Source organism: Blennius ocellaris (genome assembly GCF_963422515.1).
Source record: "Blennius ocellaris genome assembly, chromosome: 11".
Classification (NCBI taxonomy): domain Eukaryota; kingdom Metazoa; phylum Chordata; class Actinopteri; order Blenniiformes; family Blenniidae; genus Blennius; species Blennius ocellaris.
Window position 1 is genome coordinate 13,325,694 of NC_137660.1, and position 19,713 is coordinate 13,345,406.

The following is a 19,713-nucleotide window of genomic DNA, read 5'->3' on the forward strand; positions in this document are numbered from 1 at the left end:
GTCATAAAGAATAAATCCTCGTCTGACGAGCCATAGGGGGGGGCTGTCGTTCGTTTTTTTTTTCTGAATGGTATAATTGCGGCAGGCTGCGTTGATTTACAATAACGCGGAGCCTGTGCGTTATTGGGCGCGACCATTCGGGGGAACGCTCGTTATTATAGGCTCTTTCTGGTTCTCATCAGGTTCATACGTTGCGCGTCACGTTTGTGTGTGGGGCTGTAGATCGACGTCAATAACACAGCTCCCCGTCGGTCGGAAGGTTTTCCAAGGGCATCGCGGAGCAGCGATGTGCACGACTGTCGGCCGAACGCGGCTTCAGTGAGCGGGTGGGAGCGCGTCTCGCAGTGCGGTGGTTCGTCTTCATCTCCAGGGCTCAGGCAGTCTGCTCCAGACGCTCGCTCGGTTCGTTGCCTGCTTTTCGGATGCGACGTCATGAGTTGATCGCGCGCTGACAGATGTTGTTGCCGTGTTGCAGTCGCATCGCTCCTCCGATGATTCCGCTCGATTTTGTGATTGTGAGAGAAGCTCCGTCGATGCGCTAAATGTTAACACGTCGCGTTGTGCTCGAACAGATCGCAACACTCCTTTAGTATTCGGGATTGCATAAGATGATACCTGGATCTGCCGCATCAATGCTACCGTCTGCAGAAGCTGCGAAATTGTACCAGACCAACTACGTCCGCAACTCGCGTGTCATCGGACTTTTATGGGCCATCTTCACGATCCTGTTCGGCATCGTGAACGTGACCATATTCTCACAGCCCTATTGGATTGGGGATGGCATGGACACGCCGCAGGTCGGCTACTTCGGCCTCTTCCACTATTGCATCGGGGACGGAGTCTCCAGAGAGCTGGCCTGCCAGGGTAGCTTCACGGAGTTCGCCGCGATCCCCTCCAGTGCGTTCAAGGCCGCCTCCTTCTTCATTGGGATGTCTATGATGCTCGTGGTCTCCTGCATCGGCTGCTTCAGTCTCTTCTTCCTGCTCAGCACATCCACCGTGTACAAGATATGTGGCTGGATGCAAGCAGCCTCAGGTTAGTGCCTTCACTGTCTGAGCCCGCATGGTCATCCTCAAATAATCTGGATCATGTTAAGTTACCAAAAACCTCACAAAGCCAAGCATCTGCGTTCCACTGAATGAGTTGATGAGATAGATTAAGTCGCAACAGATATTTGGGGAAAGATCAGGGACTCTGCTGGAGCGGTCAACCATGGTGCTGTCCATGGTGCTGAATAGAGGATAGACTGCACTGTGTTCACAGGCCCCATCCATCGCCTGTACGCTACAGGTGAAGATACCTTGCTATTAAATATGTGTCCATTTACCATCTTTTACAATACACACGTGATCAATAACTGAGAAGCCCAGGGAATTGGGTTTTACCCCCCTTTGGTTGAGTGAACCTCATCCTACCTCTACAGACCCACAAAACTCTCTGTATCTTGTATGGTTGAGTTTTTTGTTGGGTTCCTCCTGTTTTTACACTCGGACATTCAATATATTTTTTTTAACTGCTTTTGGGATCCTTAGGCCATAACTGTATTTCTTGTGGTGGTGAGATGTATTCAAATTGGGTGATCTATTATGCAGACTGCAACTCAGAACCATTGCAGTTATGGTTAAATACTACAGCTCATTTCATAATATTCATTTGTCTCTATTATGCATAAAATAAATGGATACATTCACAAAATCTTTTATTTTTTTATATAATTATTGTTACTTTTACATCCACTTAGTTTTTTAATCAGAAAATATTAGCTTTTTAGCTAAACTAAACTATTAGGAAACAGAATGCTGGAAAAAGGCACCTGTACAAAGGCATTATTAATGCCGATTTAATTTCCAGCTTGTACTTGCATCTATCTCACATAATTTGTTGGCTTCCACCAGATTTGGATGCAAATCAGGCTTATTCATTTTTGAGGCTTTGATATATTGTCATACCAACTGTTTATCACCTCCAGAGCATCCGCAGTTGTCAAAACTGACAAGTCGTTCTCTGCAATTAAAAATTCTTGGAAAGCCACGAGTGAAAAAAACTAAAAAAAAAAGTCTAGGCAAAGGAGAAAAACCAAAGGCAGAAGCACGAGAAAACATCAGTGGAGCCATAATAGAAATACATAGCAATACATAGCAGTATTATTTATTTAACAGACAGCTCCATAGAGCAAAGAAATATCAGGCCAGGCAGTACAATTACATCCACATGTTTCTTAGGCCTTTGGTGAGTAAACAATATGTATTGTTATACGCATTATCATTGCAGACGGGAGTCTAATTCACTGAAATAATAATTATTTAAAAAAACCAATACAGCCTGTGTATGAGTGTGAAGTTCAACTGTATTTTATTCACATTCAAAACTACAGTTAAGCATTATTAATACATGATGCAGGGACTCCACTTAAAGACCTTGTCAAATGAAAATTACACCACCTTTGTTTTTAGTTTGTGTCTACCTGTTCATCTATCCCTCTGTTTCTGCTAAATATTTGTTAAAAGGATAATTAGTGAAGTGTTTCTTGTGTGAAATTAGCCCATTTCTTTTCCTATGAAACAGTGTCAACTGTCTGATGACTCATCCTGCTTTCAAGGGCGTTTTCTAATTCATCACCCAATAGAAATAATAATAGAGTTTTGCCTATGCCTTGCACTGGCTTTGAATATAAGCTTGAACTATTGTGATTGTGTCATACAGATCTAGCATTCTTTGCTCCTAAAAATAGCAAATGGAGGCACGTTTTTGAAGAAATATTTGGAGCAGGTATACAATAATGTAAAGACATGATTTTTAATACTCTTACATACTGTTTTTGTTGTCAGCATTTGTAGAAACGTTGATGAAACATGTATGTGTTATGTTGTTAATATAGCTCATTACATGTGTTGCATTTAATTTCATGTGAAATTTTTCATATAAAATGTCAACTTTCTTCACACTGATTAGCTATTGTCCCAGTCACCAGATGTGTGTGTGTTTCTGTGTGTCCCAGAGTAGGTGATTAGAAATTGTAGCAGTCAGTGGTTTGGCTGCTGCTGGCAGCATTTCGTCACTGTAGCTGTGTTGACCAGTGTTGACCGTCGGCCTCCATCATCGAAAATGGTGCCAAACATCAAATGGCACGGCTGCTTTTTGGGGCAAAACAGCCACCATCCTGCATACAAGCAAAAGAAGGGGAGTTATTTGAAACAGGTCCCGCTCTGTGTGTAATGCTGGGTTGAATCAACGCAATAAGCCCCACTAATGAGGAGACCGCTGGGCTTTGTGCTTCCTCAGCTAAGAGATGAAAGAAGAAGCCATGAAGAGAGACCCTGACCACGGAAAGCTGGTTCAGGGATGGCTAATGAGCAGGTCCGCTTAGCTCTGGCACACTTTATTAAACTTAGCTGAAGGCGTTGTCTTCACTTACGAGCCCTCTGAACAGATGACAGGTGGCCCACCAGCGTCACCTCACTGTCAGCTGATGTTCCGCTGTCACAGTGATAGATGGAATATGTGCACATAAAGAGAGGAAACATTGGAGTATCTTGATTGCTCTCTTTCCCCTAATGATTAATTTGCACCAGTAAACATTCTGGGACAAATTATAGTTAATGTCTCCAGAGATAACTTGTTGTCGTCCACTCCTGCTGTTGCTGCTGGTCCAAGGACATAAATGACAGAGTCTGTATTCAGAGCACCAATCTGTCTGTCTGCTTCAGCATGCGCCGCCATTATCAACCTTTTTTTTCCACATGGCTGTTTCTTATAACGGCGTTTTTATTTTGCTTTCGTTTTTTTTTAAATGTAGATTTATTTAAGGTACTTGGCGGTACAGCGAGTATGAAAACACAGCATATAACAGTAGCATGCCTCATTGAATAAAAGAGCTATTCAGACACACTATCTGAATATCAAGGTCATACAATACGCGTCAGCCAAGTATACCTAATTTAACGGATACGCTGCATGCCACTTTTGTAGCAGCTCTCATAACTCCCTTTGGACCGAGGTCAGAGGGTTTTAAATAAACACTTTACATATAATTCGCGCTGCTGCAGCGGGCGCCTCTCCAAGCGCACAAGTGAGTGAGAGCACGCACACATCGCCGGCCGTCGCCAGGAGAACTTTTCTGTGAAACTCCAGGTACAAAGACTGAATGTTTGATGAGAAAAGCAAACGACCAGGACCCATTAGAAATCGGAAGCACGGCCAAACAGAGCTGAGTGCAGAGACTGTTTCACGGCATCCATCCTGTCCTAGATGGACCTGCATCCTTCTTTTACTTTCCACAACAGAGCTATTTCTGTCTGGACATCTGCTGAAGTTCAGTGCATGCAGATGTACGTGTGTGTGTGTGTGTGTGTGTGTGTGTGTGTGTGTGTGTGTGTGTGTGTGTGTGTGTGTGTGTGTGTGTGTGTGTGTGTGTGTGTGTGTGTGTGTGTGTGTGTGTGTGTGTGTGTGTGTGTGTGTGTGTGTGTGTGTGTGTGTGTGTGTGTGTGTGTGTGTGTGTGTGTGTGCTTCTTATTTCTGCTGAGCTGAACACAGTACAGTAAGATCCATGATGATCTTCTCTTTTCTTCCGTCATTGCAGTTCATCTTCACCCGTCTCTGCATGTCATCTCTTTTCATCTGCTCAATTCTGTTCATCACGTTCTTTCATGGAGAGCTGTACAATGTGTGCATCTTTCTCTCTCTCTTTCACTCTCTCTCTCTCTCTCTTGCTCTCTTTCTCTCTGTCCTGTAACTTCAGTTCTTTTGGGGTCTGTACACCAATTAACTAGGAATACAGTGAGGTCAGTCATAATTACCTCCGTGGTTTATGTACTGTCTGCGCAGTTTGCCACACCAGCTGCCGGCCTTTTTCTACACAGGGTGATAATGTCTCTTCTTAAAAAAACAGATATGAGTCATGTTTCTGTGACTAAGTAAGGTGTGAGCTTTGTAAAGTCAGCAGTACAAATGTGCAGACACACGGTGGCCTATTTGGGAAGACTGGTCTGTTTTCAAAACACTGCAAAAAAAAAAAGGAAGGTCAGGTTTCTATTTTTCCGCTGTCTTTTTTGTTTATTTAGCTATTTGCTTATTCGGTTGTGCAAACATCCCCAAAAAATTTGAAAAGAAAAGATTTGCTGTAGAATTCATAGGCAAGCAAAAAGGACTAAACTGGCCTGAGGAGCATCCTCTGCTTTTTCTTTGATGTGTTTGGTAGTTAATAATGGAAGTATTAGTTATTCTGCAGTGGAGACTCTGCACAGTCCTGGACCGTCTGCAGCACTGGCATCCTCTTCCCTGGTGATTAGCTTAAGTAGAAAGATTACACTTTATATGCATCTTTTTCCACATATATTCACACAATCTTGTAACATTTGCACATTATTATGTGTTTCTTGAGGGGTTTAGAATGCTCTGAGAGAGTTGTTCATATTCATACTAACATGAATCCTGCTAACATCACAAGCTGAACTCTTTATCTAAAAAGCTACTTGTGTTCCGCTTTTTCTTTATTTGTGTAGTTCAAAGAGACATTTACTGCAAATTCTCTGCTTTGTCTAGAAATTTGGGGAAGGTGTGAGGAGTTGAAATACTTTCAACTATTTATTCAGGAATTAATCATTGCTTTTGTCACATGAATGAGCAAAATACTCAAACTCCTGCTCGACCAATCTGCCTACAATAGTTTGTAAAAGTAAGAACTTCATGTCCCTTGTCCTGGAGCTCAAAGCAAAAGATGATCAGATTAATACCAGATATGATAAGTAAAATGAGAGCATGCTTGGGATTTTTATGCCACCCCCTAAGTTTTAGGGGAATAATTTTTATAACTGAATTGTAAAGTTTTAGAATGAGATTCAGTGTAAAATAACAAGTCTATTTATGTGATGGCAGCAGGTAGAAGAACCCAAGTATAAACAGAAGCAGGCAGTCAGAAGCAGTTGGGGCAATCTGTTTTAGAAAGGCTATACAAAGCTAAGAGATATAATAAAACATAATACTGTGTGTGATGTTGGGAATGAAACAACATGCAGAGTGACTTAAGAATAGCTATTTGCAATTTTTCTTTTTTTTTATGGGGGGGGGGGGGACCCACTATGTATTCTTTTTATGTCACTATATGCAGCAGCAGTCTGCCGCAGCGGAAAAATAGAGCTGTCAGGAAATCCGCTAAAATGGGTTTAAGATAAAAAGGTGGATGAAGATCAAACGAGCAGGATAATATCATCAAAACTTTCAACCTACGCAGAGGAAGAGCAGTGAGAAAGGACGACAAGGAGATAAAGGGGAAAGAGGGGAGTAAGTAGCATAAAGAAACAAGCAGCAACGGGTCTGCAAGTGAACAAAATGCAAGGCAAGGACAGAAAGCAGACAGAAAACAAACCAGATAACAGAGGTCAAAAAAGACATACTGATCTATTATCTCCCTCTCTCGCTCTCTCGCTCTCTCTCTCTCTCTCTCTCTCTCTCTCTCTCTCTCTCTCTCTCTCTCTCTCTCTCTCTCTCTCTCTCTCTCTCTCTCTCTATCTGCCTTTTTCTCCCATGGCCTATTAGATGCATAGCAAAGCTCGTCCCGCAAGGGGTAAACGTACTATACTTGATCGTTGAAAGTCGAAGTAGAAAGTGGTTAATCTTGGCATGAGAGGAACAGTCACAGCTTTCCAATGCAGCAGCAGCAGCAGATCAGCTCCAGCCCTCCGGAGTTAATGCTGCAAATGAACACATTTGTCTGGATACCTATCAGGCATTTTATTAAAGCAGATTAGTGTGTGACTGAAGGAAAGGCAGATTCTCATCGTAGCACTGCTCGCTTTGATTCCTGCCTGCTTGTATGAACATTTCCGCCTGCTTCACATAACACCATGCAGTTCCCTCTGTAGATGTATTGGATGTGCATCATTTGTCTTATCCATATTAATAGGTGCCCATCCTTGCCAAGGGCTTGGCTTGTTTTTGGCCACATGGGATTTTTCCTGAATAAAAAAATACTTCCTTCACTTGTTAATCTTAAAAAAAAAAACCTAAATCAAAAATTTGCATATGAATAACAGCGTTTATGCCAACATGAATAAAATTGCTGTCTTTACTTTAATAACATGCTGCCAAGTTTCCTTCACAATACCCTTGATTCCAGAATAGTAAAGAAACAGGAAACCTTTTTGCATCTTTTTGATGCCTTGCTTTGTTGCCATTCATTCCTTCAAGTTCCTCTAATTTAATAAAACATTATATGAAAAGTGAATTATTTCAAACTTATAAAATAGAGCTATAGCATTTTTATTGTGATAATTGTGGCATAAAACGTAGGAAAACCATCTGATCTTATGAAATAATCAAATTATTTTTAAGTATTGTATTGTTTTATGTTTATGATTTAGAAGCTAAAATTACTAAGAATAAAACAAGAAAAGATTTGATACATTTCAGTATTTGTATGTTGAGTCTGAAATACTGTATAGAGAACCTTTACCGTGACACTACAATTTGCGTCATTGAGCCGGTGGCTTGTGGCAGCTTGGAGCTTTGCTGGTATTCTGTGAAGAAGAAGAAAAAAAACTGGTTAATTCAACCACAATCCAATGTACATAGGGTCTTTTTATTTAAAACAAGACAGGGAGTGTTGTTTCTATATGGCATTTTAAATAAGATATGCATTCAATTTTGAAGCCAAACAGTGAAGCACAACATATTAGACTACTCTCTACTGTTACTTCAAAAGCCTTTCGACATGAAACTCTAGTAGGGAAAATAACGATTTCTCTCTCTCTCTCTCTCTGTCCACAAAGTGGAAAAAATGGGCTCACCATGAGTTAAAAGAGAAAGAAAACAAACCCTCTTCTTCAGTTAAAATAAGCCTCAGAAATCTTTGGCTGAAATACACTCTGGCTGTGTGGGCTCATTGACAGTCAGTCAGGCGGTAAAAGGAAGCCATGACAAGTGGGCCAGGAAACTTTTCAGAGCTTACCAAAACTGAATGTACTGACCACAAACCTTTGTTACTCAATGAAATAACCTGGATGTACAACTCTGTCATGTTCCCTCACTGTGTTTCTTTGTGATATTGTCTTTCCACGTAAAATACACATATAGATGAAAAAGCATATTTGTGGCTGCCATCATGTTTTCTCATGTCTACTTAAGGTAATTTGCATTCAAATCACCTCTTCATTATCACTGTTCCATCCCCCAATGTTTGTAATTAGGAAACACACAGACAGTTGAACCATCTAATTACAGCCAGCAGGAGGCAAACTATCATGGATGCAGCTCACAGTCTTGCTGATGCTGGACAGAAGAAGGATGAAGCATAGCTCCATATGCTATCATACACATTGCAGAGACAAATTATTTATATGCACATAATGTGCTCCTTTCAATGATTGATCATGATGGACACAAGTCTCTCTGAAAAGGCTTTTCATTGATTTAATGCAGGGCCGTCGATTCATTGTAAGAAATCCCAAGATCATGCTTTGGTACATCAAACGCAATAGAGCAATGCTGATTAATTATCCCACACTTGGTGAGCTTGTGCATAGCACAGTGTTGAATACAAACTCTAAATGCCAGCCAAGTCATTGTCATGACTCGCCCTGTGTGTGGCGTCCCTGTTGCCCTGTGGGGTGTGGAGTATAGATTTGCCAGAGTTAATCCCAGTGATGTCAAAAGTACCCTGACGCAGGCCACAGCTCTGTCATTGTTGGGGGTGGGGTGACGATGTTTATTCATTCTACAGTGATAGAGATGAGATGGGACCGCAAGGACAATGTGACCCATGTTTCAAACTTTCCCCGCTGTAGAAATGCATAGGCAGGTACGCTATCAAAATTATCAGAGTGCTTCGAGTAAGTTCAATCGGAGTCTTAAAAATGTGAGTAAACTTCAAGAAAGGCTTTATTTCAATTGAAGATGTTATGTTGTTTAATGTTATGTTAATGTTGTTATTGTTTAATGAATTATAATTTCTTCTTGAGACTCGATATTCGAGTTGAACTTTGACATTAGTTATTATTTTGTCAAATAAACATATATGGTAAATGGATTTCACTCGTGAAGTGGAATTTTCACTGCTTCAGCACTCTCAAAGTGCTTTACTTAAGGTCACATTCACCCAATCACACACACATGCTCACACAACAAGGTGCTCAGCCTCCTTTAGAGCAACTTGGGGTTCGGTGCCTTGCTTGAGGATACTTTTTTTTATGAACTGTGTACTATGGGGGGCAGCCAGCTCCATCTGAGTCACAGCCAACCCCAATTATATTATTAAATAAATTATAACTCATAATTAGTAATAAGTAATTGACTTATAGTTGGAGCTAGTTCATCAGTGTTTATCATATGTTCGTTGAATATGAAAATATAACTAGCTATAAAACATTATACTTTCCATACAATATGCCTAGGCCTGTTACGTAAAAGCACATATGATGATATACTTTCAAACTCCAAGATTGAAATACCTACCTTCACACTGAGTCCATGTTTTGAAAGGCATACCACATATAACTGTCATGGTGAGATGGATAGATTCATACAAGTACTGTTCTTAAATGTAATGATAAGTTTCTTGTATTACATATATCAAAACTACAAGTTTCTCTTCACCTTATTCAGTTGCAATATTTCATTTTAACAGTCACATAACAATGACTGAATATAACATATATCAGTTTTACTACAATTTTAAAGTAAGTACACCCACTGAATTTAAGCAAATGATTTGAAAAACCTTTTCCAGGGGCGACGCAATAAATTACTGTGTGTGTGTGTGTGTGTGTGTGTGTGTGTGTGTGTGTGTGTGTGTGTGTGTGTGTGTGTGTGTGTGTGTGTGTGTGTGTGTGTGTGTGTGTGTGTGTGTGTGTGTGTGTGTGTGTGTGTGTGTGTGTGTGTGTGTGTGTGTGTGTGCGTGTGTCAGCTTCAGCAGGCTCCACTCAAGTGACTCTACCCTGAAGCACTATTATGTATGAAGGGGCTAGCTTAAGGGAGAATTTGGGAAAGCTTGCATATTTAATGTGGATTTCATGTTTAAAAGATAAAAGGAAAAAAAAAAAAAACATCAGTACTGGGTGGTGCTGAGCCTCAGCTGCTGAGTTTGTCCCCCGACTATATTCAGCCAAATGCTCACTGTTGACTGTGAGAGCAGTCCTGGCTGTTTGCCTCTATCCTTCCCGAGCTGGTGGCCCCTCAGTATTTTCATCGAGAACTCAAAGGTCTCTTTTGATCTCTGTTGCCCTTGCCAATCTTTATCCTCAGTGGAGGTACAGACCGCATCTGGACCTGTTACATAAGCCCTCCACCCCTGCCTAAGTCCCTCCTGCTTCTCACTGCGGTTTATGCTGCGCTCCTCCCTTGATCCCTCCTCCCCTCTCTGCCTGCACCCTCCAGCTCTGCATACCCACCTTTGCTTTTCCCCTATAAGGTGATATTTCATTTATTGCAGCAGCATCTATCCCACTCTTGTGTCACTCGTTTGGTGACTTAGTCACTGGATCGTTTCAGAGGCTCCGACATTCAGCTTTCTGTCAGGCGTTTGCAGTCTGCTCTTCTTTCTAATACCAACTTCAATCGGGGTGTAATAATGAGGCAGTGACCAGATGGTCTATGTGGATATTTAGAGTGAGAGAACACGGCCTTTGAATAGACAGTCTATGGTCAGACAAGACAGGATAAAACATGTCTTTCGATACAGGTTGCCAAAGACATTACATCTCCTCCTTCCTCTACTGTTAGATAGAGATGCCTCTTTTTTTTTTTTTAAACCAGGCACCAATTGGTACTGTAGTGGTTATCACTCTTGAATCACAGTAAGATCATCACTTAGTTACTTTTATTATTTCTGTGTACGTTTGCATGTTGTCCCTGTGTGTGCATTGGTTTTCTGGTCTCGTACTCTTCAAAAACACATATTTTAAGTGAATTGGAGTGTAGGAATGTGTGCGTGAGACTTTCTGTCTTTTTGTACTTGCCCTGTGATGGACTGGAGACCTGTCCAGATACCCTGGTGCTTTTCTATAGACCACTGTGATCAGCTCCAGCCTCCCACAACCTTGAGTTGGTCACATTGTTTCAGAAAATGGATGCATGGATAGACTGAAATGGATGAAAATCAGAACACTTACCATCTATTGGTTGAGTGTAACTTGCACTCCTGTGAGATTGCCTTTTGAAAGTGACAACACAGAACATTTCTGCAAAGGTCTGTCGAGGCAAAGAATAATGATGATTTGATGAAATAAGCCATATCTTGCTCTTCCTAACCCTTTGAATTGAACTGATCGGTAAGCTCTGGGCGCTATGTGCTCATTGTGCAGAAAATTGCTGAAGATGTTGACAGACTGGAATTCAGAGGATGCCTGGAAGCGGGTTGCTTCCCTCTAGCAACCAACGAGTCTTGCCAGCAACTGAAGCAGAAATAGATTTAGAATGCAAACAGTCCATCTCAGGAAACATGTTCCTCATCGTTCAGGAGTGCTTGTCAGAGTCAGTTTCAAAAGTTTCTCTTCATGCAAGTTTACACTGCATCTTAAACACTTTAGAATATGTTTTTTAAAGGAAGGTCTTTGATTCACGTCTACCCAGCTGTCAATCCTTACCTCATGTCGATGCTACAAGAAAGCCTCCTTTTTTATCCTCTGATCAGTCTTGCAATGTAACAAAGTGTTTCTATAAGCACTTTCACTCTATTTATGGCCTCTTTTCTTTGTTCTCTTTCTAATAAACCTGGACCATGATGCAAAATAATGTGGTCACACATTTACACTCCATTTACCCCCACTATATGGATCATTCACTCTTAATTGCCCCATTTATCTAGACGTAATTATGGTACATCATTGTCATGGATTTAGGCCATCTTTCTTCGGTGCTCATCTTTGAAACCAGAGAGAAGTCTTCATTGTCTGGTGTGAAGAGGAGGCATTGATGCTGCCCATACTTCATTAGAGGATGGACCATCATGGGAAAGATTGGATTAATCAGTCTCATTGTACATTCTCATAATTTGACTGGCGAGCACACTGCGCTGTGAGTAAAAGCTCTTCTCCTTAGGTTTGAATTGCGACCAACCAGGTCATCTGTCACCATCACATAGATATCAGCCTCAGAAAAGTAAAATTTGCATGTATGGAAGTAAGAAATGTTATGAAATTATGAAAAGGTTCAACATATTTGTATCACCTTTTTATTTTTCTCCAAAAAATGGTTTCACAGTGTTAAACAGATCTCTCAATCTCGTCTGAAAAACATATCAGAAAGTGCTGAGAAATTAAATTTGATCATGTTAGTCTGGTCAGGTTAGTCTCTGTGTCTTTGTTTGCCCTTTGATACACTGGATAGAGTGCTTCAGAAGACGGATGGATAGATTTTGCAAATGTGGAGCGAAAATGATGCAGCATTCATGTGACATGGGCAAAGTGTCTATTCATTGTGATTCCAAGTGAAATTTATGAGTTGCAGCTCAGTGAGATTGGAACTGACGGCAGCTGGAAGTGGCAAGGTGTTGCGATGACTTGAATTTGTTGGTGCAGTAAAGCGTGTACACAAAACTGAAACAGTTCATCTTTTTTTTTTTTTTTTTTTTTTGACAGAGAAAGGCCACCAGAGCACAGACAAAGCCAAACCATAAAACTTTCAGTTCGTAAAACTTTAGGCTCGAAATGCTGCTCCAACCGGTATCTCGCAATGTGGCACTCAGATTCTGGGATGCTTGTCTCTAGTCTGAGTCATCTGAGCAATGATTGCTCAGATGACTCTGCCACATTGCGCCTCAGTATTGGCGGGAGACTCGCGCTGCCTGGAGCTTAATGTTGAGAACTGCCACGATAACAAGCGTCAGGGATAAACCGCATCTTAAGGGCCAGTGGATCACATTACTCACAGAAGAGCGATCAACAGCGATAGCTTTCGTCTCTTTAGACATGAGTAATATTGCCTTTTGAATCTTAATTATAGCTTCCTCATCAATTGTCTTTCATGAGCATTAAGAAGACAACAAAATGAACGATTTGATTTTAAATAAAAGACTTTGCTCTCGCTCAGGTCACTACTTCACCTGTGGGAGTGCAACTTCAATTACATAAACGCAAACTTACCGATGCATATTCATTCGAAGCCCTGCTGGGATAAACACTTGGCCAGAGCGTTTGATCCGATTTCTTTTTTTCTGCTGACCTTAAATTACCGCCTCACAAGCCAGAAGGGAGACTGTCAGTTCAGTAAACACGTTCTTTTATTCATTGGCCCCCAGATGTATCACAATGAGAAAAGAGAAATGATCTTCAACACCTAAGTGGGGCATGTTTAGCGGGATGCACATGGCACATGGCAATATATCTGTGCACATGTGTGACTATGTGTTATCATAAAGCTGTCCAAGATGACACACTTTTAGATGCATGTATGCATAATTAAGTTTTAAGCATAATAAATGAGGAGAAATTGCAATTCACAAAGGACAGAGGGAGTTTGGAAAAATACAGATTCCTATTCATGGCTTCTTAGTTTTGTCGCAGATGTGTTAGTGAAGCACTCCATAGCTTATTTCCAAGTACACTCGCACATACAGCTCCACACGACACCGTCACAACAAAACAGATTACAGTTTTTCCTTCTTTGTTTGCAAACCAGATATGTACAAATCCAATCAAGTCACTGCTTTGGAGTTCACTTTGGACCTCTACCCAGTTTCACCACCTTCAAAATGACACACGGAGATTATCAGAGGCAATGGGGTTCTGTATCGATGGGATTTGCTCATCTCTTAGGGAAAATGGGCCAATACGCTCCTGACAAATCTACTGCCATACCGTTCTGTACCATCTGCCGGTCTGCCTGCAGACTTTCCTGTAGCCTAGTTTGCACCTAATCTGCTCTACCTACAGTCTCTTATGTAAGATGCGGTTAGCCAACATGCATTTCTCAGTCCAGTTTTCCATTTGTGTCATCATGGTGTTCCTGGGAAGCGACAACAAACTGAATAAACAGAGAAACGTGTCTGTTTGTCGAGAAAAGGCAAAAAATAAATGCTGAGAATAGCTGAGTTCCAGCATATAGCACCCAGTGCATGTGACGTTCACATGGCGCTGGGTGTTTGCAAGCAGCCACACAGGGGAATGAAGCATAGCGCGGGCTCATGCTCCCGTCATCTTTTTCATTCTCCCCCATACTGTATCTCTGAGCCTCACCCTGCCACATAATCTGTATCCCCATGTCACTGCGCCTGTCTGCTGCACCCTCAAGGGAGCAGGGGAAAGATTGCGGGAAGGGTAAAGTCCGAAGCAGTAGGATAATGCTGTCAGCTAATGTCTGGTCTCGGCTCCAACTGACAGCTGCTCTCTGTCAGGTGTGACGCCGCTGTTTTCCGAGGCTCTGAATTGAGAGCACGTCTATTACTGCAGTATGAAGTTCTGCCTCAGTGCAGTGCAAGTGTGTGAAACAAGTAGATATACGGGATAATTACATGTTTTTTTGAGTAACACTTCATGCACCTCCATTCAATAAATGGTATTTCACACTCTTCAGTATGGCTGTTATCTAGTTTAAGCCACAACGTAATCATTGCTCTGTCTACAAAGAGCAAAGGAAGTCCCAGATGACAATTTGATTCTACTCAGATGTTTGTGCATTTTCTTGTTTTGTGCCATCAACTCTCCTAAAAATAAATATGAAATTATTTATATAAAACAGCACAGTTCTGCTATTAAGACAAAACTTTGTTTGCACAATTTGCCAAAACATTACATTACTGGACAAAAAGCAGAAGATCTGGGACAATTCTAAGTGAACTGTTTTCTGAGCACAGTATTCCAAAGTCAGATTTACTCTATATGCAACAAATGTACTGTATCAATGAGGAAATGCATGACTACGAGCTATTTATATTTTAATCTCTGAGCTTCTCTTTGTTTCAGTACACATATTGAGTTTCAAAATGGAAGATAATACTGAGGGATCAGCACACACTGATGATGCCGTCGATGAACCCATTTTAAGTAAGGGGTGTATAAAAAACAAAGTTAGATTTCCGGTGTGTGTTAGCACATTCTCTCTGACTCAGTCAATATGTAATGAAACTTGATTTCAAGCACCATTGCCTCTCAAATTGTTAAAGATTCAATTGAGAGTGTTCTGTGTTTGTGAATCAAAATACGAGCGGGGGGGGGGGGGGGGGGGGTTAAAAGTGCTGTTATGTAAGTGATGCAGTGCTGGATGGTTTTGCTCTGCTGTTGTGGTGTGTAGTTACGGATTAATTGACTCCAGGCTTTCTGTTACCGTGTGCAGTGGGGACAACTGCTCCTCCTCTTTACCACAAGCTGGTTCTGGAAATAAGAGTGGCATATGTGGCACCCTCTGTTGGTATAATCCTGGCCTATGCATCCCTCCGAGATGATTATCTGCAGAGGCAGGCTTTGGAATAGATCGTGTTCAGTCGCAACTGTGACAAAAAAAATTCACTGCTTGTGTGGCTTTTGTTTTTTCTATGTCTCCTTTCCCTGAAGCCATAAGCATTTGTCTTTTTTTCAGTATCCTCATTCTTTTTCTCTTTTCTCAGAGCCTTTTTTCCTCGCCTCCTGAGTCTCGCTTTTATATTCATGATTGCATTGGAATAAACCAAAGGCAAGCACAAAACCCTGAGCAGCATCTGGAAAAGCTTGTGCTGCCTTTGTAGTAAATGTGTCAGGTGGGAGGGAGAGTAGTAACGCCACAAACATTCAAAATTACTTGTCTGTCCTTGCACCCCCTCTGTTAAATGTGCATTATACAGAAACTCCCATCATGTGCATTCATGTAGCGACAGTTGCTAATGTTGCAGATTGGTTACAGATGGATGTTTTTCAAGGTGAAAAGTTTTTGTTATGTAAGTGCGATCCAGGCTTCTTCTGGTGGGGGCGGTGGAAGGCTGTTAAAAAAGCTTCAAGAGTTGCAGCAGCAGCTCAGAGGACCTCTTTTTCATGACATTTTCTTCCTTTAAATGTGGAAGATGAAATCACAAAAAAAGGAGGAAAAGTGGTGGGAATAATAAACCTTTTTTTTTAAAGAACAGAATTTATTCTAAGTATAAATAATAACTAAAATTATGAAATTTGTTTTAATGTAAAATGTTGAATGGAACTGTTCCAACATTTGCAGACTATGTATCACGACTTACCAGGTATTTAAAATGAAAAACTATGGATCCCAATGGTTTACAATGTATTCATACAGTATAATGAACAAACATTGTGCATGGGTGTCACACATTTCAGGTTATTCAAAGTTCTCCCTCACAAGCAAACCTTTTCTGACCACGGACTCACTTTTATTTACACATTCTCTCAGCTGCTAATGGCCATCAGTGGATAACCACATACTGACAGGACAGAACATGTTTTCTTGACTGATGCAGTGGCTTTTTAGTTAATGTCCAAGTGGACACGATGACAAACTCCACTTCCTCCGTCTTTTTTCCATTTGTTACAAAATTTAAATACAAATACATCATAATAATAAAAGTTATTATCAACTCAGATTTAGCTCCCCAGCTTCATCGTTGTAGCCACTACCTGGATTACTATTGTCATTAACCGTATGGTAGTGGTCTGACAATGACGATTCCTTCGAGGAAAGACAGCAAGTCAGATAAATTGTGGAGGTTTATATATAATCTCGGCTGGAATTGGAGCTTTTCAGTGAAGACTCTGCTTCTCGTCATAATAGTCCCCTCAATGGTCATAATGTCATAATGTACATGACAGCCTCAGTGACAATATTTGACCGGAATCAGACTTCAGAGGTATGTTTGACAGACAGCAATGCTAAAACATATGTGGGAAGAGAGACACAGGTCCTAGTAAGGCACTATCATGGCCTGTCACAGGCTAAGTTAAGTGTTTCTTGTGTGAAAAGAGCTTGTCATTGTCGGTGCCACGCCAAGCCATCAAAAGGCACAAACTCATTCATTCATAAATCCAAGAATGTAGTCTACTGCAACCTTGGCATCATTGCAAGAATAATAAAGTTTTATGTTGCTTAATAATGAACTTTATCTCACTTAGCTTTTAAGTCCACCCATGCTACAGAATAAAAAATAACAAAAGGTTTCTGTACTTATGGTTGTTGATTTTGAAGTGTTGTGCCCTGGATTTTCCTGGGTCTACTATAGATTTTAATGTGTTTAATGTGTGTTCAGACCCTTGTCTCTACCTAACAGGGTGTAGTATCTAGGGATTTTACTCAGTGTTCTGATAGATACTTGGCTTGTCTATTGTCCATATGTGCTGTAATGCAAGAGAGTAGATTGTTTTCACTTTGATTAGTTTAACTGTTCGGAGCTCCAAGTAAGCACAGCGACCCATACACTTAATTGAAAAATGATTATATAAATGCATGATGTGAAGGGCTGCAGAAATTCCTAAAACATGAGTTATGCACTTGAATAATGCTTAAAACATGAAACACCAATACACAAAGAAACAGAAATCAGTCACAAAACACTAAAAGCAATCAGGTGTTTGGTGGAAAGAGTAGGAAGTCTATTTTATTATTAATGCACATTGCGCTATGGGTAATTTTTGCAGTCAGCTTATTTTTCCAGGTCTTCCACTGCAGCACCACCTCAGAGAAGCTCATTGAAATTGAAGATGAGAGAACATTTTTCTAAACCCTCTGGGCAAAAACTGAGACGTATAAGGGCTCTCAATTTTCTTGCACTGTTCTGTCGCAGTATTACCTTCGAGAAGAACCTCTTCTAAATGGAAGATGAGAGGAAACCAAGTGGAAGATGAGTGGGTTTTTACCCATCGGGCTGAGGTTGAGATTCAAGAGCTGCTAGTTAAAGTCTAACATTATCTCTCCATTAAACTTCCAAGAAGGAGTGATGGCTGGGAAGTCCATGAAGTTGTTTTTAAATTCAAGTAATTTATGTGACAGTAAGAAAATCCCGGGCAGTTTTTGAGGACGATTTATGGTTTGAGAGAAGTTACCCCTCTCTAAATCTGCCACTGCTGCTGCAGTTGTTTACTGTTAGTTTTATGGCTCCTCTACTGCCACACATTGTCTAGACACAGCCGAGGGAATGAAAATCAATATCATAAATGCAATAAACACATCAAAATCGACCAAGAGAAGAACATAATGCTCGAGATTTTGAAGCGTTTTGAAATGATCATCATTTCTCTTTTTCTCACAAGATGTTATTGAATATGAGGAAATTTTTCTCTATGAAGTCGTCTCCAACTTTCCTGTACTTGCTCACTTCATCCCTGATGTTGCCACCATTTCTAATCCATTTCCCACCTCATTTCTTCCCGTCCAGGTGTCTGTCTTGTGCTGGGCTGTATGATCTACCCTGATGGCTGGGACAGCGATGAGGTTCGGCGGATGTGTGGAGAGCAGACGGATAAATACAGCCTTGGGGCCTGCTCGGTGCGTTGGGCTTACATATTGGCCATCATGGGCATCCTGGACGCACTCATCCTCTCTTTCCTGGCCTTCGTCCTGGGAAACCGTCAGGATGGGCTCATGACAGAGGAGTTGCTGGCTGAAAGCAAGGGTGAGGATGCATTAAGGCCCCTACATGCTACCCGTGTCCGCGAGGGTCCACAAGGGTCCACAAGTGCGTAGAGTATGCGAGTGTTTGCGGGGCGCACACAATTATGGACTCGCATTGGTCCATGCATCCCATCGTCAAGAACGCTGAGCACTGAAAATAGTGACCTCGCGTGAACAAAAAGTAGAGATCCGGTGTTTGTCATATTTGGCCGAAGAGGAGGATAACGAACGAGGATGGTAGTATGTGCGACTGCTTAATGTGAATAGAGCAAGGAGCGGAGAGTTCAGCGCGCTGGTCCTGGAAATGAGACGAATCGACGAGGACAAGCATCAGCTGTATTTACACGTCGGCTTCAAAGTTTGCCTCCATTGTGACGCGCCGGAATAGGTAGAGACTGGCACATGCGCAGTCTGCGCGCACAGTTGTGCACAGGTCCCGCGGTCACAAAATCTAGGCTGCCCGCGGCCGACCGCAGAGGGGTCTGAGTGGACACTCGCGCACGGTGGCGGATGACGGTTTTGACGTCACGCATACTCTGCGCACATGGGGACACTTGCAGACACGGGAAGCATGAAGGGGCCTTTATCTGATCCAATCACATGTAATGTGATTATTGTTATTTGGAGAACTCACTCAATATCCGTGTATCACAAGTCAGAACAAAACCTTTGACAATAGCAACCACGTGGATATTTAGCAGCTTGTGAAAAACAAAACAAGAGAACCTAATCAGTGTTTTACATTAATGTATGATATCAACATATCTCAAATCTGGTCATTGATTTTCCTCAATATTCATGTATGAATCTTTATGTGGTGCACTGTGAGTGCATTTAATCAGAGTCAGAGGAAGCAGGAGCTGTTCTTCACAAGAAGAAACGACAGGTTAATTTCTGGATTGGTCACCACTCGATCACTGGCTTACATAAAGGAACCAATGGGCAGAGTAAAAATTGCTACAAATGTAAATTATGTAAATTCTGTGATTTTATGCCATAGGGTGAGCCAGAGAGACATTGATTTATGATGGTGACAGGATTGTTATGATCACTGTCTGACGACACCACCCAGCATGGCCGCTCGGTTAGTTTTTAAGTTAATGTCATAAATGGGTGCGTGATCCCCCCACACCCCCAAGCGTTTCCAGCCCAGTCACTCATTTTGTGTTTGGAGGCGGTCGGCAGCATAGAATGAATAAGAAT

General features: G+C 41.4%; 1 protein-coding gene across 1 annotated transcript; it reads left to right on the forward strand.

Moving 5' to 3' along the window:
• Positions 1 to 608: 608 nt before the first annotated feature.
• On the forward strand, positions 609 to 18,582 carry LOC308137005 (LHFPL tetraspan subfamily member 3 protein-like; the record flags this gene model as incomplete). The annotated part of the gene is made up of 2 exons (XM_080505561.1): positions 609 to 1,035; positions 18,275 to 18,582. 2 exons carry the CDS (start codon positions 609 to 611, stop codon positions 18,580 to 18,582), a joined length of 735 nt encoding a protein of 244 aa, XP_080361687.1.
• Between the last annotated feature and the right edge of the window lie 1,131 nt (positions 18,583 to 19,713).